Below are 21,807 nucleotides of genomic sequence, written 5' to 3'. Positions count from 1 at the left end.
TGCCTCAGCCCTGTAGATCCTCACCACTGGCATTCACTGGTGCTTTCAGTCTTGGTCAGCCCTCAGGGCAAAGCCTGAGGGTAAGACAGGACCCCTGGCCTCTGCTGTCTTGTGGGGAAGAGCTAGATGTGTATCTAGTTTGGTATTTTATTCAACACTCACTGAGCGCCGGCTCTGCGCCCCAGATGTCTCTAATACAGGGCAGACGTGGTAATACTATGATAATAGCTAGCATTTGTTGCCTACTTATTTTGTGTCAAACACTGTGCTAAGGCATTATATGTGCTAATTCCTTTAAACCTCACAATTGTCCTATGAGACCTGTACTATTATTAGCCCCCATTTACAGAAGGGAACACAAAGGCAAGCAAAGATTAGGTCACATGCCTTGGAAGAATAAGAGCCAGAATTTGACCCAGAGAGTCTGGCTCCAGAGCCCTGGCACTTAATCATTGCCCCCTTAAAAGAAGGGTGCAGGCACGGTGTGATGGAAGCTCAGAGGCAGAAGAAATTAATTCCCACTGGGGATCTTATGGAAAGCTTCCTGGAGGATGTGCTTTTCATCTGGGTCTAGAAAAGTCAGAAATTGTCAGGCAAAGATGGTGTGGGGGAAGATTGAAAGGGGCCCTGGTGTGTGTGTGTAAAAGAAAGGTTCAAACTCTCACAGCAGCCTCTCCCATCTCTTCCCTCCCATCTTGTCTTGGTGACAAGTAGGATAACACGCAAGTACCGAACATTTAACAATATTTACTGAGCACCTCCCATATGTCAGCCTATCACAGAATATCCGGAACGAGCAAAGCAGATACAGCTCTTGCCTTCATGGACTCTGGAGTCTGGTACACAGTAGGTGCTTAATAAATGGTAGCCTCTATTATTATCATGATCCCTAGAAGGCTGGGGTCCTGCTCACTTATTCTTTCAGCAAGCTTTTGTCAAGTACCTGCTGTATGCCCAGCTCCTTCCTTGGTCCTGGGAAGACAGTGGTGAAGAGAATGTTAGTCCCGCCCTCATGGAGCTGTTGTCCAGCCTCAGAGGTGGGCTGCCTCCTCGAACACACAGGCTTTACCCTGAGAGCTCCTTAGCTGGTGGCTTGGTCAGGAGCACAGGACCCTACTGGATCATCGTTAAACCCAAGCTCTGGTCAGCTGACATGCCCACCACAAGGTTGGGTAGAGGGGCAGCAGCATGCCCAAGCTTGCACCTCACTCCCAGGACAGCCCTGGGATTGGACCCAGGAGGGCTGGCTCTCCCCGCTCCTAGCTCACGCTGCTGCCCAGGGCTCCTGGCATCATTCATCTGCCCTTGTCTGTGTCTCACCCCCAAGGACCCAGGATGTCTCCTCTGCCCAAGGATAGGTTGTGGAACCCAGCCCTGTCAAAGGCTGACGAGGGCTACAATATTTTCTTTCCCCAAATGTTAATATGCTGATGCTAAGGAGACTTGAAACCATGTATGTCATTGGAGGAAGGGTTAGAAGGGCCAGGGCGGCTTTGCCTGGAGAAGACTGCAAGGGGACATGAGAGCTGTCTGCAAGGATTTGGAGGCCTGTCATGTGGCAGAGGGAGCCAGCTTGTTCCTAGCAGCTCCGGAGGGCAGGCTTGGGAGCGAGGGGGGACAGGGGGTGGGCAGGGCGATATGTAGGGAGACAGATTAGGCTCAGGATGAAGCACAGCAACCCTCCCTAACAATGCCTGGTGGTGGAGGGCCTGCCTCCTGCAGAAGCAGCTCCTTGTCACTGACGGGGCTGCCCAGAGTGTTTGTGCGTTGCTGGGGCCAGACTCCATGATGGCAGAGGTGCCTTCCAGCCCCAAACATAGCGATCCATGCTCTGGGAATGGGTTCACTCTGGCTGGCAGGCAAGAACACACGCTTGCACCCCTTGATGGCAACAATGCTTGCTGGCTGAGAACACCACCGTTCACCTTTGGTCACCACATCAATGCAATTTGCAGTGACAAGCCTTTGTTTCACCCCGGCTTCAAGGGCTGTCAGTGGGCAGCTGGAGGCCTGGGCGGGGGAGGAGTCAGACTCCTTGCCTGGAAGGTGACAGCCACCTTCCTGTGCCAGAGGGGGATCCTGGATCCCCCCCATCTAGGGGGTTCAGCTTTCCTTGGCAACACAGCTTTTTCTTCAAATGGAACTTTCTACAAAAGCCCAAGATGTGAAACAGGGAAATACTGCTGCCCTTTTTTTTTTTTTTAAGAGGAGCCCACCTGGAGCATGGCCTCCTACCCCAGCACCACAGCTATCAGATCAGGAGCTTGCTAAGCCCCCTCTGGTCCTGCCTCTCCCCCACTCAAAAACCTCCCATGGCTCCCATGTCCTACAAAACACAGCAAGCCCCTCAGCCTGATAGACAAGCCCCTTCCCATCAGGCCCCACTCCACTCCCAGCCTGTCTTCCACCACTTTACAGCCACTAACCTAGACCAGCTCCTCAAACAACGTGTCTGACCCTCCCCCCACCTCCCTTCTCACCTTTGCTCTTGCTGTTCCCTTTGTCTGAAATATCTCACACTCACCTCACAACCATCCCCCAAACTACACCAAATACCACCCCCTCAGGGAAGCCTTCCCAGATAGCCCTCTAGTCCAGCAATTATTTCCTCATTTGTGCTCCCATAGCCTTCTGCTTACTGCTGAAAGAAAACCAACACCACCAACCTTTATCATAAATAGGTATTTACCGAGTGCTAACAGTAACCCCATGGGGTGGGTTGTCTTTACTGGAAGACAATGAGTGGTTAAGATACTTGTCCAAGGCCACTCAGCTATTAGGCAGAAGCTGCACTCACACTTCAGTCTTTTCTTGAGTGTTCTGGAATCTGGAGCCCCAGGCTGGGTGGTCTGCCACTCACTGGTGCTGGGGCACCTGACATGCTAAGAAATAATTAGCTGAATTCTTGAGTCTTGCCTGTCCCTCGTGCCCCCCGGTGGATTCTTAACAGATAGTGGTTGAAGAAAGCTCAGACCAAAAATGGAATTTATTTTATTTAAAAGTGAGTTCAACAGAGGAAGGTGCAAGGTCACCTGCTTTCCCAGCCCACATCACACCCCCCTCCCAGACTCTTCCAGCAGGGCAGGGGCAGTTCCTGTGGAGACAACTGGAAAAAGCACAGGTCCCCTTCCCAGGAGGTGCATTTGCCCCTCTCTTCACTGCAGACTCGAGTCTTGGGGCACTGATGGCATGACCTATGGTGTGATGGCCATCACTCTCCCCATTTATCTTGCCCTCCTCCCTTTCTCTCTGAAGCCTGGAGGTTAAAGATGGAGGCAGATGTGGCCTCTCCATCTTGCAGAGCTGTGTTCCTCTACCCCGGAGAGGGAAGAGCAGGACCAGGTCCTGGGGGTCTGCTCGCTGCCCAGGTCAGAGTGCCTAGGTGCCGTGTCCACCCTGGAGTTGACAGTGAACTAGGTGCAGGGCTTCCCCAGGGGCAAGGCTGTGGACTCGGGACAGGAGGAAGCTTAGTTGGCCTGGCAGGTGCACTGGTGGGGACGGGGCAAAGATGGCATTTGAAGTTGGGAAGGGAGAAGTGGGGCCCAAGCAGGATTCTCGGGGGAGCAAGTGGTGAATTGGCTGCCCAGAGCACTAGAATGAATGGTGGTAGGAGAGAGCCCCAAGGGTCCAGAGAGCTGGGCTAACTGCCGGCCCTTCCCCATGAGGCCCCACAGCCAAGCAAGAGAGACTGAGAGCCTAGAAGCTAAAATCGCAGGAATCAGGACTAGACAGATATGTCGACTCTTAATTACCACCATCACTGTTACCGAAAAGCCCACGCAGGCTCCTCTGTAAATAAACAGTGTCTATTTGCCTTTAGGACGCATCCTGGTGCATACATATTTACAGTGCACGTGTGATCTATGCTGCTCTCTTTCAACTCCCCCACATGAGAATTTCTGAAATTTTGCCTGCCTTGCATTTGGTTTGAGCTCATGTTTGCAACCACCTGTGAGAAGGCAGGGAGGTTTAATCGCATTCACACAGAAGACTGAATGGTTATGTGACTTATCCAAAGCCACAGTGAGCAAGTGGTGGGATTTGCACAAAAACCTGGGATTTTTGGACCAGGACAGGTCTGTCAACATGGCCACTTCTGAAGTATAAGACCCCTGAGCCCTTGGAACAGAAGCTGCCAGTGACCCTCGAGAGCATTTATGACACTGCAGACAGTATAGGTGGGGCTGGAGCCCACACAGTGGGAGCATCATAGACAAACTCCAGTGATAAGGGTTGGGGAGGACAGGGTGTACATGGGTGGGCTTCCAGCCCAAGAAAAGCTGAGCTGAAGGGGGATGAGGGCGGGTCAGAGGATTCCAGAAATTCACTTTTGGACTACATATGTTGCTGTTGAGTTTGGGCCAGACACTTTTGAGGGTCTGTTAGCGCCCATGAGGCAAATGTCCTTAGAGGGACTATAGGAACTAGTAATAAGCCCTTTGGGCAAATGGGGCTGGAGTTGTGGCTCAGAGTATCGAAGGGGATGGAATGGTGCTGGGCAGGAAGGCTGTGCAGAAGCAGTGGCTTTTTTAGGGGGATTAGAAGTGTCCACTGAGGCCTGGCTGGGCTGGGGAGCATACTTGGCCTCTCCCTTTGAGGTGTCAAGTTTGGGTGATGGTGCGGATCATCTGGATTCACACAGAGCCCGTGCAGGGAGAGCCTGGGAGGAACTTCAACCTGCACAGTTGCCCATTTTACAGCTGAGGAAACGGAGTCATAGAGAAAGGAAGAAACTTCCCAAGGTCAGCCAGCAAGGCCCAGAGCTCCCAGTTTGGGGGCCAGATGGAAGGGTAGGGTAATTGCTCTTGGGGGGCTCTGGGCTGAGGGAGGGCACCGGCACCGGCCCTGGCCAATGAGGGTCTGACCTGTGCATGTCCTCCCCAGGGGCGCCCACCCGCGATGTCCTGCTGGTCTCTGCCATCATCACCGTCAGCCTTAGCGTCACCGTCGTCCTCTGTGGCCTCTGCCACTGGTGTCAGCGCAAACTGGTGAGGCTCCTGAGGGCCCCGGAGGCGGGGCCTGGCCCTGCACCCCGCCCCCCAGAGTTTGGGCCCTTGAATCCTCTCAAGGATGCCCTCAGATGACCCACCTGCTCTCACAGTCAGGCACCTTTCCGTAGGAATTCACATGCACGCACGCGCTGGGTTTGCCTGGTGTGGGCCCCATACGTCTGCGTGTACACCCCGAACCACACACCTAGGGACACATCTGTGGACAGACGTGAGTCTCACAGGCAAGAGCACGTTCGCAGCCTCGGGCACACACGGCCCACCTCCCGCCGAAAGAACCCGCAGTGCCTCGGGAGAATCGCAGCCCCTTCCCACCCAGCCCCCTGCTCCCCGCCCCAGGCTGCGTCTCCCAGCCAATGGGAGGCGCCGCCCGCCCCGCCCCCAGCGCCGGCACATCCATCCTGGTTCTTGGGGTTTGTACAAGCACAAATGGCTTCTTTTCATTTTTAACGAGGGCTGGGGAATTAACGAGCAGGATTAGGCCATCAATAAGTAATGAGACCGTCAGGAGGGTCATTCATCTCCTGAAGGCCCTGGAGGGGAGGCCAGGCGGAGCGGTTGGTCTGCCCCGCCCGCCCGCAGCCTGCTGCTCGCTGAGGAGGGAGGGCACAGGCTAGACCACCACCCCGCCTCCCCCCACCCGGGGTCCTGCTGCCCCAGCCCAGAAGTGCAGGGGGGCCTTTGGGGACTGCAGTGGGGCATCCCCAAAGGTGGACGGGCCTTTCCTGGGGCTAGGGTGAAGAAGCATCCCTGGCGGACACCTCCATCCCCTCGACTGACAGTGGTGGGAGTGGGGGCAGGTGCCACCTCTGAGACCCCCCCATTCTCTCCCTGCCCTGACGCAGAGGGCCTTAAGGACCAGGGGAGAGGGCTGTGGCGGTGGGCACCCTGCAGTTGTAGGCTTCAAGCCCCAATCCTGTGGAAGAGAAGGGGCAGATAACTGTGGGAAGGACTTAGGAGGCCCCATAACCCCATTTGTCTCCTTCAGGAAAGGCAAACTCAGGGACTGGGAACATGGCTCTTCATTCTGGGACACTTAGCTTCAGGTAGATGCTTTCCCTGGGGAGGAGCCCTGGAGAAGGCAAGCTCTGCCCCATGTGTCCTGTGTGCCCCACATGTGAGTGTGTGCATAACCTGGGCCCATGCCCCATGTACAGGTGGTGTGCAGGTGCAGGGAGTCAGGCTGGCTGCCCTGCATTGTTTCTGGATCTCCCGCATCTTCGTCTGTCTCGGAATTTTAGGGGAGGTGGAGGAGGGGGTTTGGCCATGTGCCTGTGAATATAAGTGTCCTGAGAGGCCATGGGAGGGGTGGAGCACATGCTCACCACAGCCCTGCTCGTTTTGTTGCAGGGCCTGTTAGGCCGTCTGTCTGTATGCATTTGAGGGCAGAGCAAGGTGGATGAGAAGGCGCTGCCAGTAACCTTGAGTGGGGGTCTCTGTGCTGAATGTGTCGACCCTGGGGGTATTGGTACAGTATGTGTGTGTCTGTTCACCCCTGCATGGTGGGATGTGCTTCATCTCATCAGATCTCCACCTGAGTGAGCTGACACTTGCTTCATCCCCACTGTCCTGGCCTCTCCTGGTAAGTGCTGCAGTGTGTGTGTGTGTGTGTGTGTGTGTGTGTATTGTGGTGAGAGCCTCTCCCCCACTCAGTTCACCTGGGGACCAGTGTTCCAAAATGACGTTTGTAGCAGGTGGAGGGGGGGGGGGGGCTGCTGCAGGCACAGGAAGCACCTTGGGCATCTTAGATGTGCAGCATCCCCACCCCCCTCAGCCGCCAGCAACTTCCCCAGGAGTCCAAGCCACAGTCTCTCTATCCCTTTTGACTTTCCCCCCTGAGTGGCCCAGCCCCCCAACCCTGCCACAACTCCCCTACCCCAACCACCATCTGAGGAGCCTCGGCTGTCCCTGTGCTTTAGGGGAGGGGCTCTCAGATGCCCCTTGCACCATTCCTGGACTCTCCTTGCCCGCCTGTCCCCTCAGCAGCAGTGATATGATACCCCGACAGCCCAGATCCCATTGCCAAACATTAATAACTTCCTTAATCTCCAGCTGGCTTTTTCCAGATCAGCCTGGCCAACCCCCTGATTAGTAGGCTGGTGGTATTGGGTTCCCTCAGAGCCACCTAGTGTCTCTTGGACCCTGCCTGGGTTTCCTTTTGTTGCTCCCATGACTTCCCCTGGCCCCTCAAATCGCACTGGTTCCTGTCCCCCACAGCACTGTGGACAGCACATTCAGCTGTGCCAGGCCTTGGGGAAGGGACAGCTGACCCACCTTAGAAGAAAATGCTGACTAGGGCAAATTCTCCTGCAAAGACTAGGGAGAAAGAAGAGAGGGGATGATGTGTAGGGGCTGGGGGGGCGGTGGTGGCAGGCAGCAGGGTCCTCCCTGTCCCACACTGCCTGAGATGTTGGGGGAAGGGGAACATGGGGTGTGGGCTCCTCCTTGTGTCCTGCCCAGAGAAGGGCCCTTGCTGGCATGGGGCAGCTCCAGGTCCTGATCTTCCTAGTCTGGACTGGGTATTGTTTGGGATTTGAACTTCTGGGTAATGATGGGAAAGAGCAGAGCTAGAGCTGAGAGAGGCCAGCTTCTGTGGACTCAGAGGACCCAACAGCTCTGTTTTTTCACTCTTAAAGTTTTGGCTCAGAGGCAACAGCCTGGGACTGTGGCATTAGGGGGGCACTCCCATGTGGCCCATTTTGAGAACTGCTGGGTATCCGCTTCTACACCAAGTACTAGAGACCAAACAGTCCCTGCCTTTTGGGGCTGCATTCCACCCCCCTGTGCCCTGGGGGCGGGTTGGGGGTATGGAAGTAAGTCAGGAGAGAAATAGTAATATCTGTGATGATGAGAGCCTGAAAAGATGAGGGACCTAGGGCTCATCTGGTGACAGCACTCCTTTTCAGAAAGGAGGAAAAGGAGATCAGAGAGGACTGACCGGGGTGACCTGGCATTGCTGGCACCAGGACCCAGGCGCCCCTGAGACCTGGGGGTGCTGGAGGTAGAGTGAGGACCCTACCCCCTCTGCCTACACCATCCCAGGGAGCCCGCTACCTCTGCCCGTCTCCCTCAGTGGCTGGCTCCCATGCCCTGGAAGGGGCTACAGTTGACAGGAATGTTGGGGAACATAGGGCCACGGTGTGGCTTTTATTTTGCTTTAGGGAGGGTGAGCTAATCTGTTGTGGCTGTGGTGTTGGGGACGGGATGGTGGGGAAACATGTGTGCGTGTGTCAGTGTGTGTGCGTGTGCACGCGCGTGCGCGCTGCCACCACCCCACTGCCTGCATCAGCCCTGGGCCTGGCTCAGGCCCATGGCCCATGGGTGTGCGTGAGGACGCTTGGTGGCAGCCAGGAATGTTAATGGTGCCAGGCTCTGCATGAGCTAAATTTAGAAACCCAAACTGAGAAGGTGAATGGTGCTCACCTTTCCAGCAGCAGGCCCAGGCCCCACCGCAGCCCCGGCCTTTTTTGTAGCCAGGGGACCTAGAGCACCTGCCCATCCTGCATGCCCTTTCCCCCTACTCATGCTGGTGTGAGGAACTCTGGGGGTGCTGGCCAGGCTGCCCTAGCTTCAGAGCCTGCAGGTAGCCTCTCTTCCTAAGGCTGCCATCCTGTCAAGGAGAGTGCTCAGCCCTGCCCTGCCTTAGTGCCCGAGGCAGGAGGACCCTAGGGAGCCCCCAGACAGTGTTGGACATGGTCCTGGACAGGACTGGGCATGGGGCCCTCTCTCTGCCCCTGCCATTGATGTCACTGGCCACTGCCAACCTTGCCCTACAGGATGCCACCCCCACCATCTGGGGGTGGTGACGTGGCCAGTGTGATATGGCCAGGCGCCTGAGAGCCGTCTGTCGGTGGCAGAGGGAGATGTAGTTCTGGGAGCCAGGCCAGAGGTCCGGGAGACAGGCAGACAGGAGGGGCCCCCATCCCTGGGGGTCAGGGATGGGGTGCCAGTCAAGGGGTGAAGTAGGTCCTCGAGCCTTATGGGGCCAAGGAGCTACCAAGCAGGGAACAGGTCGCCGTGGAGTTGGTACCCCACAGCAGTGACACCTTTACACATTGGCCCCAGACCTTGCTGCCAAGGCTGGGCCCCAGCCTCCTCCCCTACCTAGACCTGTTCTGGGGAGGTAGGGAGGGTGCGGTGCTATCTCCCAGGAGTGACCCTTGTGCTATCTCCACAGGGCAAACGCTACAAGAACTCCTTGGAGACCGTGGGCACGCCAGACTCAGGGCGTGGGCGCAGTGAGAAGAAGGCCATCAAGTAGGTGCCAGGCTTCAAGTTTGGGGTGGGAGCACACAGGCAGCCCAAGTGGGATGAGCTTCCCCGTCCTCCTACTGGCCACACACACATTTGGTCTCCCCTCACACCTTGGGGCCTTTGTCTCTCCCTGCCCCCTCCCCCACACTTGTGGTACCTCAGGGTGGCTCCGGGGCTCCACCTTTTGTGCTCATGCCCACTCACCCTACCCCACCCCCGCCCCCCAGAGCCTCACAATGTTACAAGGACTCCAGCTCCACTTTCTGGCAGCTGTCACTTCCAGCACTGTCTCCCTCCTCCCCCAACCCTGCTTGCTTGTCCCTCCATCTACCCTCATATCACACATCACTCCATCCATCCTAGCTGTCCTGCGAATCCAGGCTCCTCCCCCAGCCCCTAGGCTGGGGTCTCCTCTCCCGGTGGGGCTCAGGTTCTTATTTCAGACCTCACCAATGGCCTGAGGGTGACTTGGAAGGGGAGTAGACCTCAGTTTTGGGCCACTTGGAAAGCTGACAATGGGGACTCTTCCCTCCTGTCACTCCTGGTCCCTGTGGCCTGTCTTGCTGCCTCTGACTCAGCCAGGCTCCCTACTTGTGCTCTGAGATCCCTTCTCAAGGAGACACATTTGCCTACCACAGACCACCATGGCCAGCCCAGTTAGCAGAGGGTCGCTGGGACCACGAAGGGCAGCCCCTTCCCCCCTCACCTACCACCCCACCTGGCTGGAAGCTCTGGGAGTGAGGGTTCTCTCTGGAGGGCTCCTCTCTGCTGAACCCAGGCCTTTGCTGGGAGGCTGTCAGGCTGATATAGGGCTGGGTGCCCCTCCATCGTAGCCTGGCCAGGGCTGAGCCAGCCAGCAAGGGGCTTTGCCTGAAGGAGAGCCGCCCCAGCCTTCTGTGCCCCACCCTAACCCCCACTCCTTCCTGTGACTCAAGGCCCACACCATCCGTGCCCCACGCCTTCCCTTCTGCCCCCTTCCCATAGCCTAGTCCTGTTTCCCCTCCTTATCCATGCTCTCCCCTCTTCCTCTCCCCGACTCATGAGGGCTCCTTCCCTGCTCCTCCTCTGTTTTTATCTCTTGCTCTGACCCTGCTTGGGGCCTTCACAGAAGCTTCCAGTGTGTGTCTGGAAGGGGGTGGCGGGCAAGTGTAGAGGTGGGCCTGCTGAGGTTGCGGGCAGGAGGAGGCTTGGGAGGAGGCCTCAGGGAGCCTTTGAAGCTGGGTTCAGCTGCACACTCTCCAGTCTTCAAAGCTGAGAACTGGCAGGTCTCTGGGGCTGCTGCAGAGCCCAGGCCCCAGGCTTTCTGAAGGCAGGGAAGGACCACGAGGGGCCAGCCCAGCACCTATCCCACCTCCAGACCAGGCCCCTCTAACCCAGTTTGCTGTTGGGCCAGGGAACCTGTCTCTGCCAGTGGCCATAACCTGGGATGTACATGTTCTGGATAGTCGTGGAAAGGGCCCGTGAGAGGAGATGGGATGCCCGGCAAGGGGGAAGGCAGGCAGCAGAGTGGGCAGGCTGGGACAGCACCCACGGATGCTTTAAGACAGTGGCCATCTCCTCTTCTCTATAGCCCTGGGCTGCTGCCTGCTCCCACCCTGCTGAACTGTCAGAACCCCCACCTTACGGGAAGGAAGCCACCATTCCAGTCTCCATGCCCCTGGGTTCCTAGGCCTTTACCTCTTAACCAGGGCCCAGGGCCAGTATGGTGGCAGGAGGCAGGGCTTACCCATTGCACAATCTCTTCATGGACTTAGGACCTCCTCCGAAGGGATCTTTTTTCTTAAAAAAAAAAAAAAAAAAAAAAGATTTTATTTATTTATTCATGAGAGACACAGAAAGAGAGAGGCAGAGACAGAGGCAGAGGAAGAAGCAGGCTCCATGCAGGGAGCCTGATGCAGGACTCGATCCCAAGACACCGGGATCATGCCCTGAGCCGAAGGCAGGCACTCAACTGCTCATCCACTCAGGCATGCCTGAAGGGATCTTTTGTCAAGGATTCTGGGAAGTTGCATTCTTTAGCAGTATTTCCCAAAATGTGTTCCTCAAAGCACTCCATAAATGATTCATAGTTATTCCATGAATCACTGTGGTTTCATGGGTCTCATGACCAAATAAGTTTGGGAAAAACTGCACACTATCTCCCTCTTGGAGATACCAGTATTCATTGACATAGTAAAGGCTCTGAGAAGTCCTACAGTAAAGGAACCTGTGTTTCCCAAGCTTTTAAAATTAAAGATCATCTTTTCCAGTACCGCAACAGTCAACATCCCAGCCTGGCAGAAATGACCTTGATGGATCTTTCTCTCTAGGATCTAGGATTGGATGATCCTTGATTTTGGAGATCTGGAGAGGGCAGGGGGAGGGAGGCTTCCAACTATTCCATCCCTCTATTACACTGGAGGATGTAAAAGGATGTCTCTGGCAGGAAAAGGGTCTTCTGTTGAGGCAGCATCCCCAGGGACAGGCCTCCCAGGGCTGAAGGCCTGTCCTGCCTCTCCCACCTCAGCCTCCACTGTGCCACTCACAAACTGGCTCAGGACTTTGGCTTTGAACCCTGTGTACGGAGTCCCTGTGAGACATTTCTGAGGTGCACTCTGGAAAGGCAGGCACTGTCCTCACCCCCTTGGGCCAGGACCACCACCTCCTCTGGGCCTGAAGTGGCTGCTCAGCTTCTCTGCTTTGTTCCCAAGTCTGAGGCTAAGAACCAAGGTCAAGGTCAAGGTCAGGGTATGGTAAGGGGGTGGGGAGAGAAGCAGGTTTCCCAAGAACATGTTTGCTCCATCTTCAGGAGATGTGCCTTCCTTCCCAGTGGCCTTCCCCCTTCACAGGGCCCTTGCCTTGACCTTGAGTAGTTGGCACAGCCTCAGTGCAAGCCCTGCCCCCAACTCCCCTACCCCCAGTTCCTTCCCCTAGATGCATTTCTGAGGGCTCAGGTATGGCTCCCTTCTGGAATGTTCCTGTGGCCTGTTTCTTCTGCCTTTCCTCTCCCTGTGCTCCCAGGCCTGCCCCTCAGGGCCCCAGGAGCCTGACAAGTTGATGGAGCCCCTTGCCTTTGGTTTCTGGGATTTCTAGGCTGTGCCTTCTGCAGCCAACCCCCTTTAGCTCCCACATTCCCTGTGCTTCCAGCACATCTGCTTCATTCGTATGACTTGTCTCAGGGCAGGAGGGGGTGAGAAGACTGGGTCAGAGGGTCCCTTCCAGACCCAGCAGCTCCACCTTGGAAAGGATCAAGGGCACAGGGAGAGGCTGCCCTGGCTGGCAGTTCAGGTACGCATCGAGGACCTGAGGCTGAGTCTGCCTATCAGCCCCCACAGAGAAAGGCTACCATCACACAGGCCCAAAACATTGGACCTGATGGGCTCTGGGTGACCTGTCACATCCTCAGCAAGATCAGAGGCCTGGAGATGCTTCTCTTTTCTGGGGGACGACCCAACCACCACATCTGCAATGAGTGGAGAATGTCTTCAGCTCAGCTGAGATCCCACTGAGTTCATGCAAAGGCTGTGTCCTAGGAGGGGAGAGAGCAGAGGAGGCTGGAAGACCTCGGGCCAATGGGAGGAGGAGAAAGATGGGCAGGGAGCTGAGCCCCAGGAGTGGCTCAGTGGAGGTGCATGGAAGAGGGGAGAACCTTGGGTCTCGATTGTAGGAGAGCTGGCACCCCAGCAGATGCAGCCAGTGTTCTGGTTTGGCAAGCAGGGAGACTGAGGCCAGGAGAGGGGATGTGCCCAGCAAGTTGACAGCAGGGTCTGATCTACCTTTCAGCTCTCTCCAGCCAGAAACCAGCACCCTCTCCTTCTCCCGCTCCCCGCACCATCCTACCCTAGGCCTGTACCCCCTGCCCTCTCCTCACCTCTCACCATCTTTCTCTCTCCCACCAGCTTCCCAGGTGTGAGGCTCCAGTGTGCCCACCTGCAACTCGCCTCCTTTCTGCGTCGCTTCTCCCGGCCCTCAAGTGTGTGAGCGTGTGCAGACACGCATGTGTGAGCAGGCATGCGTGTGTGCGTGTGTGCGTGGCACAGCTGCCTCCTCTCTTCCTCCTGCAGGAGCAGACCCTGGCCCTCTCCGCTCTCTGTGTGTGCTGCCCCGGGGGGGTGGGGGCCGTCTCTTCTGCCCCCCCCAGTGCCCTCTACCCCCGCAGGACTTGCGGTTCTTGTTTCTTCTTGTATCTCCCTGTTTTCTCCCCTCTCTCTGCCCCTCCAGCGATCTAGACAGAGACTTTTGGAATAACAATGAGAGCACAGTGCAGCAGAAATGGAGCTCCTATCCTCCCAAGGAGTTTATTCTAAACATTTCACCCTACGCCCCTTATGGCGACCCACGACTGTCCCTCAAGTGAGTGACTTTACCTGGTTTGATCATATGTACTGAGTATCCGAGTACCCGCGCACGCCCTCCTTCCCCTCCTGGCCCTCACTTCCCCTCCGGCTCCCATCCCCCGCCCCCCCACCTCCCCACCCGTGCACCCATGGGCAGGCTGGCCATGGAGACGAGCAACCCCTCCTGCCTCCCCTCACCTGCCCACCCCTCTCCCATTGTCCCCTCCCCGCCAGGGCCAGCTGAGCAGGAGAGCCCCTCCGCAGCCACACCTGGCTCCCCCGCTGGCCCCCCACGCCCCCCCCCCCCCCGCGGTCCCCCCACCCACCCTTCTGTGCAGTCAGGATGGGGTTGCCCGTTTGGTCCCTCCCTCTCGGTGTGGCTCGCTTTCTCCTCCCTGCTGTGTGCTGCTGCCCTGGCTGCTCGGTGGTGGTGGTCGGTGGTCGGTGGTCGGTGGTCGGTGGTCGTGGTCGTGGTGGCGGTGGCGGTGATGGCGGTGATGGTGGTGGTGGTGATGAACTCTGACTAACACGGCTTTCTCTTTCTCCCTGCCTTGGGGCCTCCTGGCCTGGACAGCCCGCTCTTCCTCCGTCGTTAACCCTTCGTTGTCCTGTGGGATAGAGTTGGAGGTGGCTGCCCTCCCCCCACCCCCGCTGCCCCTGCCCCAGGCGGTGGGGAGGGGCCGCCCCTCCGTTGTCGTGGTGCGTTGTTCTCTGACCCCAGCCCGCCCGGCCCCTCGCTCCTCTCTGCAGGCTCTGCTGTTAACCCACTTGCAGCGCTGATGTCTCTCTCTCTCTCTCTGTCTGTCTCTTGTCCGTCTGTCTCTCTCCTCCTCTCTCACTGTCTCTTTCTTTCTTTTATCTGTCATTGTTTTTCTCCCTCTCCCCCCTCCACCCCCACGTGTGGCCCACCCTCTCCCCCCCACCGCCACCCCCGGCGCCCCTCTGGCCCGGCTGCCTCCTGCGTGCCTCCAGTGGCACCCTCCTGTCGGGCGCCAAGGTGGCCGCTGCGGCGGGGCTGGCGGTGGAGCGGGAAGGCCGGCCGGGGGAGAAGCCAGCGCCGGTGCCGCCACCTGGAGAGGACGCCTTGAGAAGCGGCGGTGGGGCTGCCCCCAGCGAGCCGGGCAGCAGTGGCAAGGCGGGGAGAGGCCGCTGGCGGACGGTACAGAGCCACCTGGCCGCAGGGAAGCTCAACTTGTCCAAGTGAGTCATGGCTCTGTGGCCACCAGAGCCCAAGCTCAGGCCGGACCCCGCCAGCCGGGGGCGGGGGGACAGCGGGGATCCCCCAGCATGCCCCGCTGCTGCCCCCCAGAGGTGCCATCCTTGGCCCCTGGCTCATTCCATCGCTTCATGAGATGCACATCATCCCTGCCATCGGGCACAACTAACAGCCATACGATGTCACATCTCAGCCTCCCGGCTGCTGTCCCCATCCTCCCCATCCGTCCCTTTCCTTGCCAGTGACCAAGTCATTTCATTTTCTGCACCCCCACCCCACCCCCCAGGCAGCTTCATTACAGTCCTCAGGTCATCCCATTCTCTTTGATTGGCCTCCCTATCCCAGCCGTCAGGTCATCCCTCTGTGGACTACCCATGGTTTTCAGCCATTGGACCATCCCGTCCCTGGGGAGTTGGCCTCTGTTTGATGCCACCCATCCACCACTGAGCCTCCCTCTTACAGCCAGCAAATGGCCCTAGATCCAGAGGCTGAGCCATTCCATTTTGACCATCAGGTTGCCTCCATTGGCTTGTCCCACTCTTGCTTGTACCCTCCCCCACCCCCACCCCCCTCACCATCTGTCCTGTAAGCCCACCATGAGCATCTGGGCCACCCTCATTGGTCCATCCTCATCTCAGCCATCCCCACTGGCTGTCCCAGTCTTGGGCAGCGAGCTGTCCTGCTGGCAGCTGTTGGGTGGTGTGTTCTTGGCGGTGGGGTTGTTGAGCACCCTCCCCTCCCCAGCAGCTAGCTTCTCTCTTTTGGCAAGGGTGGTCTGGACATCGGATGGAAGACATCGGTCTGTTTCCTTTTTAGTAGCTCTCTGAGTTTTGCCAAATGAGATGGTCCATCTCTTGGGCCATGTACGTAGGGCTGGCCCCTGTTCACAGCAGAAAATATGTTCTTTCCTCCCCTACCATGGGGCAGCCTCATTCTCATCTTGGCTTTTAGAAACTTCCATTTCCCCACAGCTGAGCCCTCCCAGGCTCTCTAAATCCTTTGAACTCCTACCGTTCTCACCCATTGGGACGTAGGCTCCACTTTCAACAATCAGAACAGGTTCATTCTCAGCTAAGGGAGCAACTTCTCACTTAGAAGACCTGAGCCCCTCCTTAGCTGGGGGCCAGCTTGTTGCCTCCATTCAGTGCCTCCACCCCCCACTCTTGCCCCCCAGTTCTCTTCAGAAGGCCTAGGATTCCTGCCTTTGGGACCCCTGAGGGTCACTGTGTGGAGACCTTATCTGCTTGTTGGCCTGAGGGCACACAGGCCGATTTCTCCCCTGACAACAGCTTCAGAGACTCAGTAAGGTCAGGGAAGGAAGCCCCACACCCCCTTGGAGAGCCAGGCCCAGCACACTTCCCTCCCCAGGCTGCTCTGGCCACAGACTCCAGGCTGGCTGAAGCCTTCATGCCATCCACTGGCTCCAGGCCTAGAGGCACCAATTTTAGTTTCCTGTGACTGAGAGGTTGTAAATTGGACTAATTTTGGATGTGATAGGAAACCAAAATGAGGTCAGCAAAGAGGAGGAGGAGGCCGTCCAAGTGTCGTCCTCCCCTGCCTTGGCCTGCCCCCAGGGAGCTGTGAGCCTACCTGGCCAGCCAGGCCTGTACCTCTCTCTGGTGGTAGCCCCGGCTCCAGGCCTGAGCTAGGCAAGGCTGCTGCCCCCTCCAGACCCCCAGCTCCCAGCTAAAGCCATGTTTTGCCTCTGTCTCTCTCTCTCTCTCCCCTCTCTCTCATTCTCTCTTTACTATTCTCTGACTTTCACTCTTTTGCTCTCACTCTTTTTCTTTTTCTCTCTCTAGCCCACAGGGGCAGTCTAACTGATGTCCTTTGGTTCCCAGGGTAGGCTCGGGAGGAGCAAAGCTGAGGTCTGGTTGCAGTGGTGAAAGCAGCTCCAAGGGCCCTGGGGCCCCTCCCTCAGGCAGCCCCGGTGGGGGGTACATGGCCACCGTGTGGTCCTAGACTAGGAGTTGGCAAGCTTTCCCTGCAGAGGACCAGATAGGAAATATTTAGGTTTTGCAAGCCCCAGAGTCTCTTTGATGGCCACTCAAGCATGTCACAGCCATAGACAGGATATACATTAATGACAGTGTGTTCCAATAAAGTTTTATTTACAAAGACAGGTGATAGGCCAGATGTGGCCCACAGACCATAGTTTGCCAACCCCTGCCCTCAACCACTGGGTTGGGAGATGGAGGGAGGGGACAGAGGAGGAGGTTGGGATGTCTGAGGCTCTGGCCCTGCCTGTGGGATGTGCTGAAATCTCTGGCCAGGGAACAAAGCAGGCAGGTTGCCTGGGAAGAGGGCGGGCCAGGGGTCTCTGACTCTTCCTACCTCTGTCTCCTGAGAAGTTTGCAGATACCACTGTCAGGGGAGCTCTAGCCCAACTTCATTAGGTCCTTATAGCAGCCCTGACAGTGTCCCTGGGCCTGACCTCCTTAGGTCTGGTCCACATGGCAGCCCTGACACAGGCAGCCCAGAGATGATTTTTCATCCAGATTTTATGAAGACACTCAGATGAAGAAACTGAGTCACCAAAACATGCCACAGTTTGGAAGCAGTAGAGCTGGGGCTTGAACCCCAGATCACTCTGACCTCCTACCGCCTCTAATCAGCTATGTCCGGTTTCCTGCCTGTCCCAGCCCCTTATCAGCATTTTTCAGGGATGCCAATGGGCCTGTTAGGCAGGTGCCCTCTTGCAAATGCATAGTCACCCTGTTTTCCATCAGAATTGGGGCAAAGGGGCCAGACACATGGTTCCTGGGGCTCCCACCTCATCTGCTTCTTTCCCGGGTCCCTCCTTTGACTGAGAGTCATTCCCAAGATATCAGGAAGGGACACAGAAACTCAGAAACAAGGAACCCAGGCAGGAGGGCAAAGATGGGTGCCAAAGCCTGAGTCCTGAGGCAGCCCTGGCCACTAGGCAGAGGTCTGAGGACAGAGGGTGTCTTCAGACCGTCGTCCCCAGCCTCCGTGACCCCAGCATAAGAATTGCTGGCTTTCCGTGACTTGCCACACATTATTAGGCCAGTTCTGCGCTGGCCTGGATTTCTTTGTGTCTCCAAAGGCCGATTGTCCTTAGATCACAGAGGCAGACTTTCCTGGGATCCCCCAGCGAGACCGGGGGAGGGAGTGGCACCATCTCCCTCTCCCCGCTGCCATTCGGCACACCAGGCCCAGGGCCCTGGAGACGCCTTCACCACGCAGTCTCCACAGCTCCCTCAGCTGCTCAGACAGGAGGCGTTCGGGCGCCAGCCGAGCCAAGGCCAGAGGGTGGGCCGGGCAGGGCTGACCCGGGGGCCTCAGGGCGGGTGCAGGGTACGGTGGTGGCAGCTACAGCAGCAGCAACGACATCGGGAATGGAGGCCCAGCGAGGTCCAGCAGAGCGCGCCCTGCACTGGGGCCTCCTAGTCCTGACCCTTGGCTTCTTTCTCCTCCACTGTGATCCCTTCACCTGCTTCTCCTTTCTCTCCTCTCCTTCACCTGCCCCAAGTTTCGAGGACTCCACCCTGTCCACGGCCACTACCCTTGAGTCTATCCCCAGCTCCGCGGGAGAACCGAAATGCCAGCGACCCCGCACTCTGATGCGGCAGCAGAGCCTGCAGCAGCCGCTGAGCCAGCACCAGCGGGGCCGGCAGCCCAGCCAGCCCACCACCAGCCAGAGCCTGGGCCAGCTGCAGGCCCACATGGCCTCGGCGCCGGGCCCCAACTCCCGGGCCTCTGGCCGAGTCCAGGCTCGGCAGGGCGCCTCAGCCGGCTCCAAGTACCGGGCGGCCGGTGGCCGCAGCCGCTCCAACCCAGGCAGCTGGGACCACGTGGTGGGGCAGATTCGAAACCGAGGCTTGGACATGAAATCCTTCCTGTAAGTCCCCCCCTTGAGTGGGCCAGCCCCCTCCTCCCAACCCAACCTCTCTCCTCTCATCTCCTTGGGAGTGGCTGGCCCTGCACAACTCCTGGCCTCCATCTCCGGGGCAGGATGCTGAGCAGACTTGGCCGACCCCTCCCCAGCCTCCTGTGGCTCGAGGCTCCTGCCTGAAGCCCCCCCCGCCCATGGAAGGATCTGAGCCACCCCTCTGAGGACCCCAGCTCCCCTTCTTCGGTGCCTCCTGGGGCCTGGAGAAGCCCCACACACCCCCACATCCCCCTGCTAAAAGTCAGTACAGTCACTGGACAATGCTGCTGAGGCCACCAGGTCTGCCTCCTTTTGCTGCTAGTCCCAGGCTGCTCCCGGCCTCCCTGCCAGCCTCCTCCCCTCCTCCCAAACCTGGGCTCCTGGCCCTGCCTCTAACCCTCCAAATACCTCTTCCCTGTAACCCGACTCTGCTCACCTTCCCGGACTTCCTTCCTCCCTCTCACTTCCCCGGTTCCTGCCATCAGCCCTGTCCTCTGCCTCTGTGACCTTCTGTAGCCACCTGTCATCCAGCTCTCAGAATGACCCATCCCCTAAGGATAAACCTCAGATGTTCCCCTCAAAGCATTAGAAAACATTCTTTCTAAATCAGAGCCTTCTTTCAAGGGCACAGGTCTGAGAAGTAACCACATATCACTGAGGGTATCTAACTGTAGCCCTTCCTCATTCCCCGAGGTCACATGCTGTCCCGCCCCGTCCCCCTCACGTAGGTAGGGGTCCTGCCCAGAGCACCCTCTCTCTGGCATCACTCCAGGCATCTGCATTCACTCTCAGAGCCCAGGCAGACCTGGACCTCCCTCATACCACTTGCCACCTCTGGCCTAATATAAGGAAGGGGAAGGCCATTATCAAGGCCCACCTCACTGGCAAGATGTGTGGATTCTGAAAGCAAGCAGGTCCCTCCATGCATCCTACCTCTCCAGCTGAGACCCCTGCCCAGGCTTCCAGGGCAGATGGGAGGCCTGCCCCTGGCAGAGGCACCCCAACAGAAGAGGCCTAGCCATGCCGGCTTCCCACACCCATGCAAATGGCCTGTGGCCCTGGCCTGGCAGCACCTGCTGCCCCGACTCTACTTGGCACATCCAGGCAGCACATCTGCAGGGGCTCTCCCCCACCCAAAGACCCTTGGGAATCCAGCTGGTGCCTTCATGAAACAAGATGCCCAGCAGAGCCTCCTGGCTTCAGGTGGTAGTTTGTTTTGGGACAGATACGGCGGCACAGGTGTGGATTAGGAGAGTCCAGGGAATTGGTTCTTTTGTGGCTTGAACAGAACAGGGAGCCAGAGGGCCCCCACACCCCTCTGCTCCTCCTGCCCTCAGGCTGCTCTTTGCACAGCTATCACCCTGCTTCCTGTTCTAGGAGCCATCAGACTAGGGCAGGGGGCTGTCCCCAGGCACCTGGAAGAAGGGAGCCAGATGCAGAAAAGCCTCTGTTTACCAACTCTTCCCTGCCTGCTGCACCACTGGTCGACTGGGATTTGATGAGCGGCACTCATGTGCCAGCATCCTTTGTCTGCACTTCTGCACCCACCATGGCTTTATGGGTCTCTCATTTGCTGGCCATCACTAGAGATCACACAACCCCCCACCTCCTCCACTTGTCATTCCTCACGGCAGGGGTCGGCAAGTTATTTTTCTGTAAAGGGCCAGATTATAAATATTTTAGGCTTTATGGGGCACATGGTCTCGATCACATTTTTTTTTAAGCAACACTTTAAACATGCACAAGCCATTCTTAGCTTGTGGGCTGTAGAAAGACAGGCCACCAGCTGTACTTTGCCCACCTCTGACCCCCGCCTTACAGTTTAGCTGGTATGCTTCTGAGGCCCTTCTCTTGTCCCAAATGCTGCTGGTCCAGGTAGGGAGCCAGGGTGGAAGGGCTTGCGAGGCCTCCTGGACCCCACCTCCTCTTGCTTGATGGGTATGACCCTCCCCCCCACACACACACAATACCACAGACTCTCCTCTTGCCTCTCATTCTCACCCTTGCAGCTTGTATTGCAGGCAAGAATGACAAATTGGGAATTTATGCAGAGGAGCCTTTTTTTTTTTCCGTTTTGTTTTTAAGGAGAGCAAAAGGAGTATCTGAAAAATGCATTAACCAGGGAAAAACATGTTGTTTTCGTTGGGTTCTCCTTCCCCCAGCTCATCCTGCTCCCAAGCAGCCAAATGGAATTTTACCAACTCTGAAACAGTACTTCGGTGGGCAGAACAAAGAAAATGAGGATTTGTCCTGAGGGAAGGGGGACTTGTTTCCCAAAAGTTAGATGCCAGCAAGAGTGTCAGCATGGAGTAATGTGCCCAGGACCAAGATGCATGGCACAGAAGGCAGCCCAACCACTTAGCTTCCTCCCCTGCCCCAGCCCCCACTGCCATCTCCCATTTTTCCTGCTGCTCCCCACCTGCCCCAGGTGCCACTTCTCACCTGTTTGAGTTCCCTTTCTGACAACCTCTCTAGGAAATAACCACAGCCACCTCTTCCTGTCTAAACCTTGCCTTCCTCGACAGTGGATCAACCCACGATCCACCTCTCTGGAACAGTCTGTTGAGCTTACACCATCCTTCCCTTGGCCCTTCCTGAGACATGCTTTCCTGCCTCCCCCAAATGAGATACCGCTCTTGCTTTATTCGAATGAGATATCCAGCACCGGATGAGCTCCACAAAATACCCAGAAAATGCCTATGAATTCTGATGAATTTGAGGAGCAGCAGGTCACGTTTTTGTCCCTGGAAAATGCAGGGTGACCCCGCCATTGTTCTGGGGTTCTCTGAGAATGCCCCATATGGAAAACATCACATCATACCTTGACCTCTGGCCCCGGGCTGCTGCCAGTTCCTTGTCTGCCTGGACTGAGCCTCCCTCAAAGCAGGATGGCTCCAGCCTCTAACAGATCTCCCTCACTGCAGAAACAGGCTCCCTTGAGTCCTACCAGGATGCCTACAGACCTTGCCAGCTTCCTGCACTTTCTCTCTCTCCACCTTGGCTTTTTGGTGACTTCTGGACTGCTTCTCCAAGGAAAGGCCGCTGAACTGGACCCAAAAGCCTCAGTAGTTATTCCTGGGAACTCCAGAGAAGGCCCACTATGGCCATCACACCTGATAT

At 57.2% G+C, this 21,807-nt stretch overlaps 1 protein-coding gene across 9 annotated transcripts in view; it reads left to right on the top strand.

Moving 5' to 3' along the window:
- The window catches only part of SYT7 (synaptotagmin 7), a 59,795-nt gene that overhangs the window by 19,362 nt on the left and 18,626 nt on the right, over positions 1–21,807 (top strand). The window contains exons 2-6 of one of the 9 annotated variants that reach the window (XM_072758228.1): positions 4,885–4,988; positions 9,187–9,266; positions 13,464–13,595; positions 14,552–14,779; positions 18,289–18,657. In XM_072758228.1, the coding sequence (XP_072614329.1) occupies positions 4,885–4,988; positions 9,187–9,266; positions 13,464–13,595; positions 14,552–14,779; positions 18,289–18,657 (913 nt within the window). Of the gene's footprint in view, positions 1–4,884; positions 4,989–9,186; positions 9,267–13,463; positions 13,596–14,551; positions 14,780–17,768; positions 18,658–21,807 lie in introns of those variants that run through there. The other 8 variants (XM_072758229.1, XM_072758231.1, XM_072758233.1 and 5 more) reach the window with 8 other exon arrangements.

This window comes from Vulpes vulpes, chromosome 5 (assembly GCF_048418805.1).
Source record: "Vulpes vulpes isolate BD-2025 chromosome 5, VulVul3, whole genome shotgun sequence".
NCBI classification, from domain to species: Eukaryota; Metazoa; Chordata; class Mammalia; order Carnivora; family Canidae; genus Vulpes; species Vulpes vulpes.
This window is presented reverse-complemented; position numbering and strand designations above follow the sequence as displayed.